Source organism: Magallana gigas, chromosome 7, assembly GCF_963853765.1.
Source record: "Magallana gigas chromosome 7, xbMagGiga1.1, whole genome shotgun sequence".
NCBI lineage: Eukaryota > Metazoa > Mollusca > Bivalvia > Ostreida > Ostreidae > Magallana > Magallana gigas.
The window spans coordinates 51,927,287-51,947,361 of record NC_088859.1 but is presented as its reverse complement, the minus strand read 5'-3'; the positions used below and the strand labels follow the sequence as shown (position 1 = coordinate 51,947,361).

The 20,075-nt window shown below is 35.6% G+C and overlaps 2 protein-coding genes across 20 annotated transcripts in view; one reads left to right on the top strand and one right to left on the bottom strand.

The window, feature by feature from the left end:
- The window catches only part of LOC105334260 (uncharacterized), a 24,810-nt gene extending 4,735 nt beyond the window's left edge, over positions 1–20,075 (bottom strand). Inside the window, exon 1 of one of the 7 annotated variants that reach the window (XM_020069748.3) lies at positions 20,056–20,075. In XM_020069748.3, coding sequence (XP_019925307.3) covers positions 20,056–20,058 — 3 coding nt within the window. In that variant the 5' untranslated portion in view covers positions 20,059–20,075. Of the gene's footprint in view, positions 1–688; positions 833–1,256; positions 1,372–5,654; positions 5,709–12,879; positions 12,904–15,837; positions 15,868–19,607; positions 19,663–20,055 lie in introns of those variants that run through there. The other 6 variants (XM_034459096.2, XM_020069747.3, XM_066065779.1 and 3 more) reach the window with 6 other exon arrangements.
- The window catches only part of LOC105334259 (band 4.1-like protein 1), a 34,180-nt gene continuing 15,418 nt past the window's right edge, over positions 1,314–20,075 (top strand). For 8 of the 13 annotated variants that reach the window (XM_034459090.2, XM_034459083.2, XM_034459082.2 and 5 more), the window contains exons 1-2: positions 1,314–1,450; positions 2,029–2,118. In XM_034459090.2, coding sequence (XP_034314981.2) covers positions 1,430–1,450; positions 2,029–2,118 — 111 coding nt within the window. In that variant the 5' untranslated portion in view covers positions 1,314–1,429. Of the gene's footprint in view, positions 1,451–2,028; positions 2,119–8,309; positions 8,468–13,405; positions 13,593–16,164; positions 16,195–19,620; positions 19,774–20,075 lie in introns of those variants that run through there. The other 5 variants (XM_066065775.1, XM_034459085.2, XM_034459086.2 and 2 more) reach the window with 5 other exon arrangements.

The following is a 20,075-nucleotide window of genomic DNA, read 5'->3' as shown; positions in this document are numbered from 1 at the left end:
TGCTGAAAACTATTCCCGATCCTGCTATTTTCAAGAGATAGATTAAAAGCCACGGAAAATATCTGTAATTTCAACAAATAATGTAGTCCATCTGCATAAAAGGGTCACAGATCAACTCAATAGAATACAAACACCTTCCGCTTATAAATGTATTATAATACTGTTTTTGAAAGGTATTTCCCGTTTTGGTTTTTATGAAGTTCCGCTTTGGCTCAGGGGATGCGACCGGAACAAGCAAGCTCTCCGAATGGAATCAAAGATAAGGAAATACGGATTCCATTCCGACTTGACTCAGAGGATGCAGTAATAGGATCGATCAATCGATTAGTATCGTCCACACGTGATTATCGCTCGTACATGGTCTCTCCTGGTTTATGATTCCATATTAGATGAGTTTTGTTATTTCATTATAAGGTGAACTTTTTTTCTCTTAGATCGCAACACTGACAACTGAATCAATGCTAAAGACAATAAAGTTATCAGGCTTAAACAAATAATAATCAATACAAAGTTGTATTTCTAGGATCAAAGAACTTAAGGTTAATGGATTTTTGTTGATGCATAGTCTTTGTAGTATACATACGATTTTGATTTAAAAAACAGACTTTTTGAAGCAAAGGGGAGCGGTCGGCAAAGAGGACATTATGAGATAAAAAACAAAAAAAAACAAACAAACTTGCAGACTCACCCAGAACAACACATTTAAGAACAGGAAAGAAAACTGTAAAGTTCCTAGCCTCTTCATCTCGGTGGGCCATTGCATGGACAATGCTCGGTGTGAAGGGTTAGTTACGGATCTGTCATGGATATGACAGCAAAGACAGCCAATTACAGAATTTGGGATACAAAAATCGACAGAAAATGTGTAATGTAAACATGAATTTGAATCATTTAATCCAATTATGTTACTGCGATGTTCATCTAGCGTAGTATGTAGTTAAAGTTTTAAAACTTATCCGACAGAAATATCATTTCATCGCGAGATAAATATTTTAATAATGAGAGAGAGAGAGAGAGAGAGAGAGAGAGAGAGAGAGAGAGAGAGAGAGAGAGAGAGAGAGAGAAATTAACATTATCTGTACAATGCAAGAAAATGGGAAGTACATGTACCTCAAGCATGAACAACAAAATTGCAAAAAACAACAACAAAAACAATATAGGAAAGGCCCCCCCTCGCCATACCATCTCTAAAAACACACACAATTAATATGGCATAGTTTGTGACATTAAAAAGCAACAACTGGATGATGGAACACCAGCATAGTCCTCGCTGGATACATCAGCAGGAGATCAATAGGTGATCGAAATCGATGTGGGATTCGGCCCGTGACTCATAGAAACATTTCTATCAGCGATCCACCAATGTTTCGGTTCTTCCGGGTGTATCCGACAGCGGGGAGTGTTACCAAGGAAACCGGACCGTCCGAGAATGGTCATTTTCCATGCTGAGGTAAGTTTTTTCTAAGGACTCGATTCTTCTCAAAACTTTACTACGTTGATATATTTATTACTTTTCTCGTCATCAGAACTGTTCACTTTCTACGTTCTTTTCGAAATAAAAACAATATGAGTAAGGCAGCAACTGCAATATTTCAATCGTTCCATTTAAAATTCACCTCAAACGGCCCAAAAAATCAATCAACCATGCGTGGTATTTGCATGTATCAACAAATACAGATCAATATACTTGCACTGTTTCTGAGTTTGAAGTGCACAAATAGCCTGTTATCTACTGAGTTTTGTGAAAACACTGCCTGCAACATTGATTTAGAATCGTTTGAGATGTTGGAAACATGTAATTAAGCTGGCGATTCTACTTTGGGCCTGAATTCCCCGCTTAAAATGCGTGGAAATTGTTCATCCCTCGGGTCCATTTCTGAAATTGCAAAGCTTTTAGGAACTGCATTTAGACTCGTAGTCTCCATGCAGGTTTGGTTATATATACGGCATCATGAATAAAACTTCAGCTTTAATACATATGATAGATCGTCAATATCATACAACTGCGTATGTTTCTGATAATTTCAGATGACATCAAATCACGTGATGTCGATGAAGGCGCCAACTGCCGAGCCGGAGATTACATATTCCCCCGCCCTGAAGCACGCTAAGCCCAAGGTCAGAAGCGTGTTTATTGTCAAGGCATTATAAATCATGCAAAACGTTCAATCACAAACAAATAGGTGTGCATGGTAAACAACCTTATTTAATAACTCACAAGAGTAATACATATATTTGTTGACATGATAAAATATGTTTGTGTGTGGAAGTTTAACTTAAAACTACTGGATTAACATTGGAAATAATATCAAACATTTTCTGGAGATGAAAGTATCATCAAATAAACACATGATACTATCTGCAAGAATTAAAAATGAATTAATGACTGTTCCCTTGGTCACGTGATTTGAAACATTTTAAAGGAGCGTTCGACAACATTTTCCAATTCATGTCTTTTTTATTTGATTAAAACGATTCTCGTTATTCCTAATACAATATGTGGGTACGTTTCTTTCTTCTGGCTGTTACAAGCAACAGTTCTATACGATGTATCTCTTTTTTGATAATCAATCAGTTCTGATATTGTTTTATCTGCCCACACCCGTATGTAGAGAGCAGTTAATGAGTACTTGGAACCCCTTCATGACGCGACTGAGATGTACTAGTATTTCAATGGCAATCTATGGATAGTTTATTCTCTCAGTCTCAGCATTACATAGCAAAATTTCCTTTTTCAACAACAGCATGCTGATGGTATACTATAGTATACATTCCTGTAGGTTTTGGCCAATAACAAAACTCGTATATGCATTACTTGATAAAAACTCATGAAAAAAAAATTATTTGAAAAGGTTGGATTAGCTAGAAACCAAAAGGGTGCCTTTTGAAAACATATATTGGTGCTAGAGAGAGAGAGAGAGAGAGAGAGAGAGAGAGAGAGAGAGAGAGAGAGAGAGAGAGAGAGAGAGAGAGAGAGAGTTTTAATAATGCCACTTGTCTCTTTCTTCCCTGCTATGCGTTTGGAGGCAGTCGTTTTTATTTCCATATTTGTCGCAAAGAATTCATTACATGGGTCATTCTCAAAAAAGGTGGATTTTGTCAAGTACCACTTGTTTAAAAACAAAGTACTTACAACCAGATTGAATTTATCATAGTTTGTATTGGGCATATCATGATGTTTGTTTGCTAAAATATGCCAACAGTACATCAAATGAAAATCTATAAAAATATGATATTTACAACCACATGAAAAGAAAACAGTCTTTGGTGTAACGCATAAGAAATATTCATAAATTTCATTAAATCTTATTGTTCATGCATTTGGTTTGGTGTTAAAGTTAACTTTTTTGAAGTTTTTCTTGAACTTAATCATAAAACAAGAATTTGATAATGTATTTTCCTTAATTTTTCATATTTGGTTTGTGAATGAGAAATATGCATCTATCTCATGACATTGTATGGCACACTGAAAACTTCTTCTCCATTTAATGTCTGATTTTTTTTTGGGAGACACTTGTAAGTGACATGAAAAATAATCTTAAGTGAAAAAACCTCAATATTTCTTGAAAAATCTTTGAAAATAAAAACAAAATAAGGGATGTTACACTAAGGACAATTATTGTTGGTCCAAATGTTATACCAAGGACAACCTTTATTTAAACACAAAAATATCAGATTTCAAAATAGAGACAGCTGAATGTTTTCATAGCTATAACTTATGAATGCATATATTTAACAGTAATCATTATCAATGTGCATAAAAGTGCCCCTAAAGTCAAATTATTTACACAATTTAGTTCCAGTATGTTTCACCAAGAACACTTATGCTACACCATGGACATTGTCTGTTATAAGAATCAAAGTTTTAATATTTCAATTTGTTTTGAAAGCTTGAATGTATTTTAAATGAATTCAAAATTACCAAATGCACTTTTCAGCGGATATATTATACATGTTACTGTTATTCTCTACAAGTTCAGGCGTAAAATTTAAGTTTGTTATACAAAAGACACAACATGTTACACCATGGACACCATTTTATCTAGTTGATGAATAATTTTAGTATTTTATTATACTACATTGCATAATCTGTCATAAAATGTATTTATACAATACTTGTTTTATTAATTTTTCTATCAAAAATATATGCATGGGAATTGAAATACTCTTTTGTGTAACATTAAAAGTCCTTGGTAACACATTTTGTTTAAAGTCAAATAATATTTTTTAGGGAAAATTTGGCTTAAGCTGTAAGTCCAATATCAAATTCAATATTAATTATACTTGAATTGATAAATTTGATTTGATTTGACAATGCTGATTTTTTTTTAAATGAATATTTTAGGTCTTATGTCCTTGGTGTTAATTGTATGTGTCTTTGGAGTAACAAAATATTGCATGATTGAGAAATAATCTAGATCTACAGCAAACAGATGCTTCAACATTATATATAAGCATAAACTAACAAATGTGATACATTGTGATATATTTATTGAATAATTTCATCATATCTTTCCCAAAAAAATAAAGTATGTAAGTTATAGTCTCTGGGATAACAGTGATAGTCTATGGTGTAACTTTTTGTTCTTGTTACACCAAGGACTGTTACACAAAGGACATATTTGTGAATTAACTTGTCTCTGCTAAATGATTACTGCTCCCTCAGAGTAAAAGAGCATATTATCTGCTACAACAACACATAGCAATAGTTTGTCTGTTTTCCAGAGTGTCTAAATATTTCTTTTTCCTAAGTATTTCCTGTTAGCCCAAAGACAATATAAAAAGTTACACATTTATTTCTACTTACTTATCATTAAAAAAATTGAGTAAATTTCATCTTCAGCTATTTTGTCTTCTATCATTGTTTATAGCTATACGATGGGAATAAGGAGGCATCAATTATCTTTCAAATTACTAAGAATAGCAACTCTTACACACCAATATTTTGTTTCGTTACACCATGGATATAAAAACATGTACAGACAAACTTGATCTCGCTGAAAATTATTGTTCATATATTTTCTTCGTCTTTTTGTTTGAGAGAGGTATTTTACTTACCTTTTATCTCTTGACCCTATTATTTTAATAAAAAATGGTCTTACTACCTTACAAAACCTATTTAAAGTCGCAAACTCTGAGTGGGAACAGTCAAATAATGTGAAAAAATCAACTTATAAACTTTCTAAATTTTTAAGATTTTGTTAGAATTAACTGTTTATGTGCCAATATGTATGCTAATATATATCCAAAGGTAGCACAAAAGTGAAACTTGGCAAAAATCAAGGATTATACTTTCTAGTGCCCTTGAACAACCCAATACCACCTTTTTTGAGAATGACCCACATGATAATTCCATTTTTTTTTTTCAGACAAACATGTAAATTGATATTTAATAAATTATTCATTTTGCAAACAATACATAAAATTCGCTCCCTAGGCTAGCATTTGTAGCAGTGTTGACTGGACCTTTTGAATAAATAATTCTTATATTACTTTTGATGCACTAATTAAAGAGAATTAATTTAGGCCGGATTCGTACAAATAGGAATCGCCTCCCTTTGATCATCCGGAAGCCAAACACTATCATGACTCCAACACAAACACCTTGTACATTTTACTGCCCTGAAATAGCTCACATCCGCCATAAAACTCACGTAAAAGTGGATCTGTTGCTCCGTATATCACAAACATCGTCCCGGTGGCCTGAGGAGTTACAGCTGACCCGGGGGTGGGGGGGGGGGGGGGAGGGGGTGGCCAGCAGTCTCTGAGTGGCAGTTATATCCATACAATATCTCAGGGTCCAGTGTGAACAATGAGGAAGTTATTATAACCAGCCATTCTTTATCATTATTAAGATTATAAGCTATTCTCTGAGAGGCGCTATATAAACAGTATAGTACGATACTTACATTGTATGCAATAAAATTTAGCAGCTATAAGTATGTACTGATATCTTGACTCTGTTACTCCATCTCTTAAAGATACGTACTTGTACTTGTGACGGATTGCCAGGACAGGCAATTTATGGACAAGTCTTTAAATTTACTACTTTAAGAAAATAACAAAAGACATATACATGTACCCTAAATGCATAGATTCTGTAATCAGAATCAACTGACCAGCAGATCTCCCTGTAGAGGTTCACTGATAATGTCCCTGATCCAGAGGTCAACCCCCACCCCCTTACACACACATATGGTGAATAAAAATGAAAATAAACATATAATGTGTCAACAATCAACACCCCCTCTTCCACACACACACACACTAATTATTAATTAATAATTATTAATTCATTAATTCAGCTGAATTTAATTTAAATCTATTTAGCCTCCTTCCCCCTCATTGTGTCTGCTGATGCCTGGGAGCTCAGTTTCAAAACAAGTACCCGGTAATTAAGGTGTCTTTTCAAGTCTGACATTGTTTTCAGAACCTCTTTCAGTAAAGCCTTCAATTCTATGTGTAAACAAAATATGTCCTCCCAGATTTAATTCACCCAGTCTTCCTAATGTGGGAAACTTCACCTTTTGTTGTCATGAACTTGCAGAGTATAATATCCATCTAATGTAGCGGTACTACAAAAAGATTACATAACTGTTCTTAATTGTATAAAAACAACAAAATCTTCACTGGATATCAATGACCCTAAAAAGCACAAATTCTACAAAATTGAATTGATTTAATGATCAAAATTTACATTGCCTTAAATTTATTGAGAATCTAACAAAGAAGGTGTGAAATTGCATGTAAATTAGATGAGCCGAGGGCCCATCTGTTGCACAGCTAATTCTGCACCAGTGCACACATCTGCACACTAACAAAGGCAACAGTTTGTTGACTCCGATTGATCAGGTTTCCAAGTCTTATTAAAAATTCAGCTTACTGCAATAAGATATTGCAACAAAGCAGGAAATGATAGACCTTAGCTTATCAGCCTGTATTGAGAGATGTTGGGGGGGGGGGGGGGGGTACTGGCTGATGCTATCTTATCAGGAGGAACCCTCTACAGAGATTCCTACCTCAACCAAGTCATGTGCATTACACAGACTTCTAACTTGGGGCAGAATGAATGACCCTAAACTTGAGGTTTTAGCTTGGAGGTTTGATTTGTAATGTGTTAACATAAAGAACGTGAGATAAGCGATGACTGATAAAGGAGGGATTAAGTGAGCTAATGAGAGGAGTTATCTACCCTTACATCTATGGTCATATTCTAGGGTTGAGACAACAGTTGATTGGTGCTGTACTGTGAACTGAAGCGGTAATGGAAACACCCCCAAGGAGTCACAGCTGGTGTCCACTCTGCCACCCCCCCCCCCCCCCCCCCCCCCCACCTTTCTCACACAAACATCAAACACTTGTCTTATATGAACTGATCCCTTACTCTATACCCACAATCAACTTCATTTTTTATCTCGTAAAATCTGCATTGTAGAATTTTAATATTGTAAACAGTTTAGAATTGTATATTTTATTCATTATGGTAAATGAGTATTATTTCCAGAGATGAATGAAGTAACACTGTTAAACCTGTAATACCTGCAGTATATAAATTAACAGGATGAATCATCCTTTAAATGCTCCAGATTATCTAATCTCCAAGTATTATGTTTCAGGAATTTAACTGTTGTGGATCAGAAAAGTAAATTCAAACAATAATAAAGCAACATATATTTCCTCCAAAAAAAGATAATATCAAAAAGAAGCAGTCTCAATGAAGAAGACACATTTTCAATTTTTTTTTATATTTTCTTTGGAATTCTTAAAAGATTTTAAAACGGATAAATCATCACCCTTGATAAATTTGGCCATTTGATCCAAGCATATCAACTCAGAAATACTGACTCTAAAAAAGGTAAAATGTACAGAGCAAGCAAAATAGTTGTTAGCAATTGTTGAGATTTCTTAAGTCCTAAATGTGGCCTCTTTATTTCCTTATTGTTATCTATTGTGAAAATCCTGTTGGAATGAGCTAATGGTTAGGACTTTTTCATTCAGAATATTTTAATTCAGTAAGAGGACACCTATGGAAGAGATGGTATGTCTCCTGACAATCTGAATTAGAACAGTGCAGGGTGGTGGTAGATCACAAACCCATTGTCTGAGGGATTTAAAAAGAGCAGTAATAGTCTACATAAACATTCTTAGAGCCGTCCGAGGTGTTGAAGGATAAACAGTTTGCGTGTTAGTCTGGGTAATGACCAGGTCTCCGATAGTCTCTATACAGCCTTCTCCAGAGATTGTCCCCAACTAACTCATGACAGCTGACTCATACATTTACAACTTCATAACATTGCGCTCAGGTACAACATTTTTTATTGGCTGTTTTTAAACTGTCTGTGGATTTAAACGTGAAACTTTCGGGGAGATAAAATCGCCTTGTAGAAGTTGCCGCATATTTTGGGCAATAGCCGAGAATTGAAGCGACATTCTGTGAGTGTGTACACATTGAATTAGCTCATAACAGGTAAGGCAACATTCTTTTGTGTTAGTTCTATCTATATTCCAATTAATCGGATATGTCACAGCATTTAACATGTTTAAGACAAGAGGAAACAATACCACAAATTGTCCAAAGGGTTCATTGCCCAAAATTAATCTTGATGCCTTCTAGAGTCTACCGTCTATCCCCCAAAACTTCAGTCACGTATGCACTTTTACCTGCTCTCTATACAGGTGTGCATAAATTTACTGGTCCTGTGATTTTGAAAGTACAATGGGTATAAATTTTGATCAAATTGTAGAGGTGCATTACCCCTTGACTTTAAATAGTTTTTGATGTGAACATCTTCATTAAGATGAATACACCGACAAACACAAGGTGACAGAAATCTTAATGTCCCAGTTAGAGGTGTTAAGTTGGATGTTCGGCCACTGTGGGATACACATCTCCAATTTGTCCACGGACAAGTCTCCATTGTTATACCTGATTTATTTATTGACCTACTTTTGTTCCCACTCCTCAAGATCAACCTCTCTTCCTTTCACCTGGGTTCCCAGGTGATTCAGAGGAACTACACACCTTTCTTTAGGTGACCAGGTAAATAAATAAAAAAATGAATCAGGATATAGGGAGTAGGTAATTTCCTTTCGGAGGCTCATGTCTATTTGTCTAAATAAACTGCTATCATTACCTAATTTTAGATGTGGATTTGTCATAATGATATCATTTTATCAGAGCATCAATCTCTGCCAAACTGAGCTAAAGCCCAACTGGTGTGGGGTTAAAACTCTGGGTTATTTGACTGGTTGATAAGACTGTAATCGTTAAATTCCACAAGGTCAAGTACCCTCACATCGTGTATACCAATGGTCCCCACCCTGCAGAGTAATCCTCATAACACCGTCTTCCTGTCTTAAGAGTCAAATCTTCAAGCATCATGATAAAGCCACGCCCAATAAGACACGAATATGTCTTGCATGAATTACGCATGCAGTTATGAGATGCACACAATAACATTGGAGTTGCACAATCAAACTCAAGCACCTAATGGAATAAAACAAAAATTGTACAAAGTCAGCAGAAAGAGCAGTTATATTTGTAACATCAACTGTCATAATAGGGTTGTATTACAATATTTTCTCCCGCCCAAGACCCTCTTAGCCCAAAATTAAGCCATGAATGTTTCAGAATGCCTTTTTTGTTCAATCTTAAAATGTCTGTATGATAGATGAAGAAAAAAATTCAATTACAGTATTTAAAAAAATGCATGTTTCTTGTGATTAACAAGTCTTTCAAATCGTGTCATGTAACAACACAGTTTTTAATAAAACCTGGCTACTCCCTCTTATCACAATGTCTGTTTCAGACTGAAACTTCCTTCTTTCTAAGAAGTCTCCTTTCTGCTCACCTGACATTTTAATGCCCCCCCCCCCCCATGCTTTTCGTCTGCTCTGCAAACCCATGACACAGTACAAGTCTGAATATCTCTGAATCTTCAGATGGGTGACGCAATTCATAAGCACAGGAAATGACTATTCTCTGACATTCTGGCTTAAACTCCTCAAAGAATCCTCAAAGAATCCCTCCATCTAAGATCATGGAGTTTTGAGTTGAGTCGACTCTTCTAGAATGTTAAGATTCACTAAAATAAGAAACCTGTACAAATGCGCCACTTTTTTGTTCCAAGGACACTGTTCAAAATTTGAGGGGAAAAAATCAATAACATCACACTGATATCTTCTATACTAATAATAGCCCACAATGATTCATTTAGACCTCACGTGTATATTAACTCAATCAAAACAAACATCTTTTGAAAAAAAACCTGGAAGATTTAATTTACTTGCATGAATCTTGTTAGGAATTATGATGTAAAAATTGATTACACAGCAAGACAGAAGTCAGGTTCTGTACTGCACCCCCAAAGGCCTGCACTGCCTCACATAAATCAATGAACTGGGGAACCCTTGGGAAAGAACAGTCACTCAGGAAGATTGCATGCAAAAGACAGGAGAGATAAGTTATTTCTGTGAAATGGAAACCAGAAAATGTCTGAAAAAGTCATCTTTGAGTGTAGGAATCTAGCAGGGCAATTTCATCTAAACAACCAATGAGCCTTTGATGGAACCATTAAGGCACGGTGAGACATAACAGTCACAGTGGTACTGAGAAGGGACGGTGGTTGGATTACCCCGAGGACCTAAGCAGTGGATTTTTGGTCAACTTGATGCATGCCTCCCTTGGATATGTTGGGTTGAATTAATATAACTAAGTTATCTAAAGAGTTCTATCTGCAATAGGTCCTGGATTAAGTATCAACAATAACGTTTGTTCATCAGACTTTCTATGGCTTATTCCTGGTCCTGAGGCTAATCACCCAGGGTATTCTGTGCCTGAGGCCAATAACCAGGGATAATGCTGTAACCCTGATATGATTCATTCTGGACCCTGGGTAGAAGTCAACTCCACAGCTTGTGTCTTATTCACTGAAGGAAAAGATTTCTATAGATTGTTTATGAAACTTTTCCCTAGAATGAAGGATCTTCATTTCCTTTACCCTGAATCAGTCAACCAGGGGTTAGAGACATAACAAATACACTAGTTTTGCTCCTACAGCAATGGAAATACATTAGCACTTTTCTCCACCATAAACATGACTTCAGATTTCAAGTCTATGAGTGAATCAGACATGTAAAATACAACATACAAGAGATACATCAACCAACAACAATTGTAAGTGATGCCTGGTCAGGTCTTAGACTAGTTGTCTCAAACTTTTCTGTCAAAAAGATTCTCAAAATTCAAAATTATGACAGGATGGATGAGTTGGGGTCATGTGATGTAGTCATTTCCTTTTTATTTTCTAGTTTCTAGGAAGGTTTTTGGTTTTTTTTCCCTGATAGAAAGATAGGTTTTTGAGTTTTGGGTGGACGCTAAACAAAGAAAAAACTTGCAATGGCCTAAGGTAAACACCTAGGATCCTCCCCCAGGGAATGGATCCCCTACCTCAGGGGATGGATCCCCTACCCCAGGGATCAATGGGGAATTTACTTCACTCTGTATATTTCTTCAAAGGAAGCTGCATGGAAACAAGATTCCCTTCATAACTACTAGCTAACTTACTGTTGTTAAAGAGAATAAGCTAGCAGTGTGTTATGACATTCAGTCTGAGTGCTGGCTGTATCAGACACAAATAGATACATTGTGATGACACCCCCCCCCCAGGTCTCTATGGGACTGGTACCGGTACAGCCTGACCTCTGGTCAGCCAGTCAGGGAGGGTCTCGTTTTTTACTGATACCTTGGCTAGTTAATTACCCTGCTGTTCAGTGATATCTCAGCTGTTTTGTTACAATGATCTAGCCTCTACCGACAGTCTAATACCTCTGTGTAGTAAACCCTTACCATATCATATCTCACATCATATGGAACAGACACAAATATTTTGACATCTTCCCCTGTAATGCTCTCTATCTACAAGTTTGGATCTAGCCCCTTGCAAAGATCAGTTCCATTCCGCTGTATCCCTAATAACTATCAGCTGCTCAGGAGATCGGTATTTTTACTTTAGATCTTTTCTTTCAATTTTTTTAAGGATCTATAAGATAAAAGAGTTTGACCTCAAAGGTCATTCTGTGACACACAAAAACCAACGCCCTCAGAAACAATGGCTCCAAAGCGTCCACAGGTTACTGCAATGACCCCAACAACAGACAGTAAAAAAAGTTTAAAGTTTTAAATAAATACACTCGGAATTGAAAATGATATTTATATCGCTGCATATTTACAGCGTTCGTCTTATCTGACTGGTACGCCCACACATGCCTCCTACAGGTGCAAGGACCAGTGGGGGGTGCTCCCTAAGACCCTAACCAAGCCAAAGGCTCTGATCATCCGAACTTCTAAATATTTTAATAAAATCTGCAATTGCAGCATTCAACTTTACCGTCTGATGTGGAGGTCTGATTATATTGTGGGGTTTTTGTCATTAAATCACAGCTTTCAACAAAATATTTGGTTACAATCTGACATTATTTTTACCTGTACCTGATTAATCACAGGTATTCAAGGGACCCACAGAAATCAGGTGGGCAGAAAATTGACAAGCTCTACACCTACTCCATTCAAATGCCTGACTTGGTGCAAACAAAACTGAGGCCCTGTCAGGGCGCTGCGGTTCATTTCTACAGGTCCCTCCAAAAACTGTCTACTGATTACTGATAGAGATTCCCGTTATTTCAAGCATGCCATCATTTTCTAATTCTGTTAAAAAACAAACACTTGGATAAGTTTATCTCCGAGCCGGTTTCGTTAACAAGTTTTCTCCTGTCTCGCTGCACTTTGTCAAAACATGCTAGTATGCAATTCAAATCACATGTAAATGAGGTAAATAATTTCCTCACTGGAGGTTATTAAACTTTTTGACTGTCTATTACTCTGTTCATCTTTCTGTTCATCCATCTGTCTCTGAGCTTCCTTCTGTCTTTCTGTCATCAAAGTACTGCATGTGATTATACCTAAGTACCTCAGCCTGTGTATACTTGTGCTCTAGCTGGTGTATTGATTTCAATCCTGGCATTATTCTGTGCATTGTTCATCTTTGCATATTAGCTAGGCATTACTTTATTTGGTGGATTTATTCCCTTGTAAGCATTGATTTCATCTTTTGTGTATTGCATTATTTTGTGTACTGGGTTTTGTGTATTGGGTTTTATAGTATGTGTTGGGGTTTTTTCCCCAGCTACTACACATGCCAATCATCCTGTCAATCTTCAATCACCATCAGTACTTAAGTTTTACAATGCAACTGAAGCTGAGTCCAGCAAGTTATTCACTCATGTTAACAAACACAATACACATGCTTCTGTTTCATTAGCTGGGTTATATGAGAGTACAATACTCAGATCTGTGACAGTTATCTCCCTTTGGGCCAGCATCCACGATTTGTTTGCTACAGCACTCGATATCAGCCACGGCAGACAGACCAGCAGATCTCTTTGTCGTAGCTGGCTACAGTTACAAGGCTCTATTGATTGAATGTATTACTCCGTGTGTATCTGGAGATAGGGATACCGTTAATCGTGGACCAGTCTGTGACAGGGGACCAGTTGACAGGGTCCAGTCTGTAGCTGAGGGACCAGACCTGAAGGTAATGCAGTATTCACATCTTTCATCTTCTGAAGCAGTTCTCTATCATTTGTCTGCACTGTGTGAGTTTATTTCAGACTGTGGACTTGTTTCTCTTCCTGCTATCATCTGTTAGTGTTTAATTGTTTTATGACATTTATTCTGTTGTGTACAGAGTTCTGACACTTGTATGACATGTGCAGTGGTAACCTGCCTGATGTGCACTGTGTAGACAACATACCTGTACAGGTGTACAGAAGTCACACCTGTACAGTGATGGACATTTAGAGTCGTTATCACACAGGTAGCCGGGCGATTGACACAACCAGTCTTACCAGATAACACATTCTACAAAACACAGTGATGGGAAATGTCAAACTCTTGATCAACGTAAAAAATACAAGAGCCATAGAGCAATACCATAAAGAGGGGGATTTCCAGCAACACTGCTAAAAATATTGTTCTTTGGGAAATTTGCTGGTATGGTGCTCAAGATGTACATATAAAGAAAAGGGAGATACTAATCTTAGCAATGAAATCATTCATTTGAAACTTTTTTTTTCAATCTCCTTCAAAACATTTAGAGGAAGCAGTGTACGTGTCTGTGGATTTTCTCTGTTTTATGCTCCCCACAGAGTGTTAGGATACAGAGAATTATATCAGGGAGCCAGCTGACTTTGATGTTCTAATGATCCAGCATCCTCTCAAGATCCAAAATTGTGATACCATAGAGAACGAGACGTAAATGATCACAGTTTGTCCAGTAGATTGGGGGTTAGTGGGGTCACCGTTCAATACACAGAAATCTGTCATTTCCTCAGCTACTTTCACGTCAAATTGACAGTCTGGCCATTATCTACATAATTTAACCTGCTTCCGTGGTTTGGAATTCATTTAAGCCCGTGATATATGCCTGTATCTCTGTTTGTCATCTGGTGCGAATAACCTTCAATGTCTGCTGAGCGTAGCTTGGAGAGCCCTAGGAGAACCCTGACACTAGCTCAGTACATATCACACAAATCAGACAGATTTAGGAATAGTTTCAAAGTTAATATGTGCAAAATGTCCTTTAATGTCATGTTGTGGCATGTAGACAGGAAATGACAGTTAGTAGTAATCAACATCATGTAATGATTCTGGCTAGTTATCTAAGGGCTGATTTTCATGACATTGAAGACCAAAGCCTCCTCTCTATCTTGATCAAACCTACAGATGGATAGAGAGATGCCATCAATCATTTTCCTCCGAGCCTGTGGTTCTCAGCAGCTATACTCTCCCATCAGCTAATGCACTGTAAAGTTAGCCTCCATCATCATCACTGGCAGGAGTTCTCCCCTCAGTTACACAAAACAGATGTTTTTGTCCAGATTGCAAGCACGGGAGCATGAGATCAAAGGTAACCCCAGCCAGGTATAGGTCAGAACCAGGTGTCATCAGGTCAGCCAGAGACCCAGGATATAGGTGTTCAGCTGTTCTGAAACCTGATATTTGTGATGAGGTAACTCGAGACATTTCACCCACTCCTCTCGGAGACATCCGAGTTCCCTCTGATACCTGCGGATTAAGTCCTCCCCCAGATGCCCCCATTTTATTGCTACTTCTGTTCTGAGTTTTGTGTATTTTAGCTTTATCTACAGACTCCTTAAAACAAACATCATAGAATCTAATTTATAACTGCCATGAATCAGATGTTGTGTTCGTTAGGGGGCTAAAATTATTCCAAACCTTTAAGGATGTTATCTTAGACTTTTTTAACTACTGATAAACTCAGATGGAAAGAACTATTAATATCTCCCACTGCTTAACTTATCTATACAGTCATACCCTGCATATTTACTCTAGTTTCATTAAATTTTAACTAAAACATTTACACCTCAATATGTTACATTTAACAGATCAATCATCAATCCTTAATGTCATCCAATTTCTGAATCCAGAGTGCATGCAGTTAACAAAATTCTGTTATCGTATATGCATGTCAGCCAAAAACTATACAGAAAGGGCATGATTGCCAAAATCAATAGAAACATGAATATTGTCATAACATTACCATTCCATTTTTAATATTTCTAAAAGCATTTTCAGCTTTTTATATTTACCAAAAACCATAACATGATCTGAGGAAAACTTAGAGATGCAAAATAAGCATATTTGTACTTCCACAAACATATTACTCCAAGCTATAAAACAACATCAGAATAGTTCTTAGACTTTCCAACTTGTTGAAACAAAAATGCTAGTACGGTACTCATTCAAAAATAACTGACCTTCAATGTCTGCATCTAAATAAAAATATGAGGTTGTGATATTACTAAGTATGCTTTGTTACAATGGACTTTGGGAATTTGGACCAAATTTCATTTTCCACCTGTACACGACACAGATGACTTGTATGTATCCTAACACCTTGGTGCTCTTACTTCCTTATGGTTTGTGCACCCCGAGGTAAGCGTCACCTCTCTCAGTCTCTACACATATAACTTGTGTAGGCTATGATCATCTCCCCTAGGGCCCTAGCTATAATAACATTATGTAACATATGTTTTCTGAATAACAAGTGTCCAATATCACAAAGAAGTAAAAAAATTACGGCTGTTCTAAAATAGGCCATGACTTACATTGAGGTATGTGTTTAAATACATTTCTTTTCAAAAATTCACTTCTTGATTGATTACTTAAATTATTTAAGAGATATATAATAAATCATTACTTGATATTATTATAATTAATCAATCAATAAAGTAATTATGAGTGACATATGGTGGACCTGAGTACACAGTCTTGGTGAGGTTAATGTCAGCACAGAGTGACATAGGCTGGGTACCATCTTGTGATAAAATGGAACTTCCCGTAATTACCGTTAATTGTGAATTTGATGATGTTCATCAGTTACTGTACCATTAATCCCATTAGTAAGCTATTGATCCTCTTGTACTAAGTCAAATGTCCCATGCAGTACTACATCTACTCATTATAGAGACTTCTAGAAATTATCAGATTACTGATGTGAATTGAGGCATCTGTGTTGGGGTGGGGGAGGGGGTGGGGGAGGGGGTGGAAGCACAAAATAAATGCAGTTATCAATTTCATTATATGACATGACATATAGAGCTGCTGATCTAATTTTCATTCGACAATCATAATTTTAAGAGTTGGGTCAAAATTAATTTCATACATTCAGTTAATGTACCATATATATGACAGTATATTATTATTGCTGAACTCATATTGCAAATCTATTTTCATATATCACTCTGAATAGATTTTTAATCTGTATTTAACATGCCTGCATGAGTGGCTTTGCCAATACTGTACCATGAGTTGTCAAGTTCAAGTTCAAGTTCTTTATTCCAAGAGACAAATGTCTCATAGGTTATACATATGAACATATACATATTAAATAAACAGTAAGAAAAACAAAGTGTACATAATCAATTTGGATAATTCACATGGAGAGTTCGTTGCTTGTTTGCATAATATAAATATTTACCTAAATTACACAGTTCTTTAGTATTAGAGGTAGATAATAACTGTATAACTTTATAGACACTTGGTTTTCGGGAGTAGTATTTTTTAATATACTTATCTCTTAAACTACAAAGTGATGGACAAATAAGTAAAAAATGGAACTCATCTTCAATTACATTTAAGTTGCAAGATTCACATTTTCGACAATCACGTGTTAAATTATCATACCTCCCTGTTTCAATCTTTAAGTCATGTGAGGACAACCGTAAGCGTGTAATTAATTTACGATATTTTACATGAATTGGTTTCTTTAGGTAAACTTGTAAACAAAAATGATCAACAACATGTTTATATAATATACATTTTGATGCATTGCTTATATCGTTAGCAACTTTTTGTTTAAAGACATCACACATTCTATTAAAGCTGCTTGGTCCGATTTATTTGTTATTACAGTATCAAAATTTTTTCCATACAAACCATTTATCGTAGAAAGTTATGGACTTTCTCCTATTTACACCAGCAGAATCAATCTCCTTTCAAAGTTAGAGATATTCAAAGTAAATAAAAATAATTTCTCTTTGGGCAAACGAAAAAACAAACCAAAATGCATCACGGGAATGTTTAGAAAAAGAAACCATTTGGTTTCGTCCCCCGAATGATAGGGGTCATTCAACACGCATGCTCTGCATCGATTGTAAAGAAAACAAACTTCAGAAATATTAGCGAACAAAACGTACACATGTTTATTTGTAATTTGTCTGATCATTTCGACCCTTATTCAAAGCGATTCAAAGCGATGACAAAGTCGTAATACAACTATACCCGCCTCGTCGTCAGGGGTGAAATTTAACATGAGGCGAAATAACGCGGTACCCTTTTATGTCGTTTGTTTTGTTAGCAATAATGTGTACGTATTTTTCTTCATTGAAATTTGGCTTAATTGACTGGGAAAACAACTGCAATGTCTATTATTATACATATACTAAGCATAACCATCGTTTAAAAGCGTGCATAAAATTTGATAAAAAATCGGACCAAGCAGCTTTAAATATAATATCTAAAATAACAGACTCTTTCATAGTACTTTGATATAAATCGGCTAAGCCTAAGATGGACAATTCTTTCCTAATATTTGAAATCCATATGTCATTATTTTTCACCATGTCTTCGTAGCATGCTTTTAAAATACAGTTTTTACTGTTTCTTAATTTAAACCAGTATTTAAAAATTTTTTGTTTCCTGAAAATCTCTAATGGAAATCTGCCTACTTCATAATAAACTGCACTGTTGCAAGTATTTTTTCTAACACCCAAAACCTTAATTCTTACAAAAATTTATATGGACTTTTTCTACATCTTGACCTTTATGGAATCCACAAATTTCAGCACCATAACCAAGTACACTTTTTACATATTAAAGTATCAAAAACATTCAATTGAGTTTCAACATTAAAATTCAAATCTTTCATTTTACTAGATATGCTGAACATTGCTTTTGTGTAGATAAAAATTTACCATTGTAGTTAAAACAACATACCAAGATAGTTAAATTGATTCACTACTTCTACGTATTTGCTATTGTATTCCCATTTTTCATTATCTTTAACACATTTTCCGTTTCTAAAAATTACAATTTTGGTTTTTTGTACATTAACAGATAAATTCCATTCATCAGTATATCTGTGCAATGTGTCCACATATGCATCAGTATAGGGATAACTCACAATTAAGTTGCTACTGTGAGCAATTTAAAAGAGAGAGAGAGAGATCGTTTCAGTTTTGTTATAATTTAAGCTACTGAGGTTCTGTGTATGAAGTTGCACATGCATGTATAACAGAGTATTATTTGAATTTGGAATTATTTTGATTCTTGGAATTTATGGCCTTTAAGATAATGCCCTTAGTTAGACTACCTTTGACATGTGACAAGAATTTTTATTGTTTGATGTGTTAGTTATAACTAACTTAGTCAATTAACATGAATTTTCCTTATGAGTAGTCTAACTAAGGGCAATTTTCTTAAAAGCCAAAAATTCCAAGAATCAAAATATCCAAATTAATTCAAATAATACTCTGATGTATGAACTCGATCAGCTTTATCAAGATAATTTTTTTATATTGTTTTGTTTGTTTTTTTATCAATTGGTTAGAAATCATCTTTGTTAATTAACTACACAACTTGCAATATTGCAAATCTGAAATGTAGCCTATATACGGCCTATACATTTTTGATACACATGAAAGATGTTATCAGATAAATAATCAAAAGTTGAAATGATACATTTAAAAGATGTTCTACAGAAAATGAAACAATTCTTCTCCATATCTAGTTTTAAAGATCATAATGATACGTGTCCGATTAAAGCCCTTGATGAAATCAGGGACGTTTTACTGAGTATGTAGGCATAGTAATATACTGCAACAGCCTACATGTGTATAGCTATGCATGATGTTGTGGTGAGTGAGGAAATTCGAATTAATGCAGCAGCATAGTTGCATACTATTGATTAACATGAATTGGGCAGAATCACAGATTCTGTTTTTCATATAAACAGGACACAGTTTACCTAGACTTGAAACTTGTGAATGTCGCTTTGGATTTCCCACTTCACACGACCTTCACCTTTCCTAGAAGCGGGGAATTTTGGGAAGGGTGTGATGTCATAGCTTTCTAACAATCTCGCTTGATCAGAGAGATAGACAGATTCACGGGCATTATATTTAATCTTACCGGTAGGTTTTGTAGCTGATATTTAATTACAATATGTGTGAACATTTAACATGATTGTTAACATTCAGTTAACCTGAGATTAAATGTGACCTAATTTTGTGTTATTTTGAATTTGCTGAGGCATGGCGGGGTATGCATACACAATGTATACACCCGATACCTTAAGTCGTAAATATTCTTATCTCTGTATGCCTAATGAAACGTAATAATGGTTTTATATAGAGTCATGGATGTTCTTTTTATGTCGAAAAATTGTTTGTATGAATAAAATACGTATTACTGACCATAGAGGGTTATAACAGTA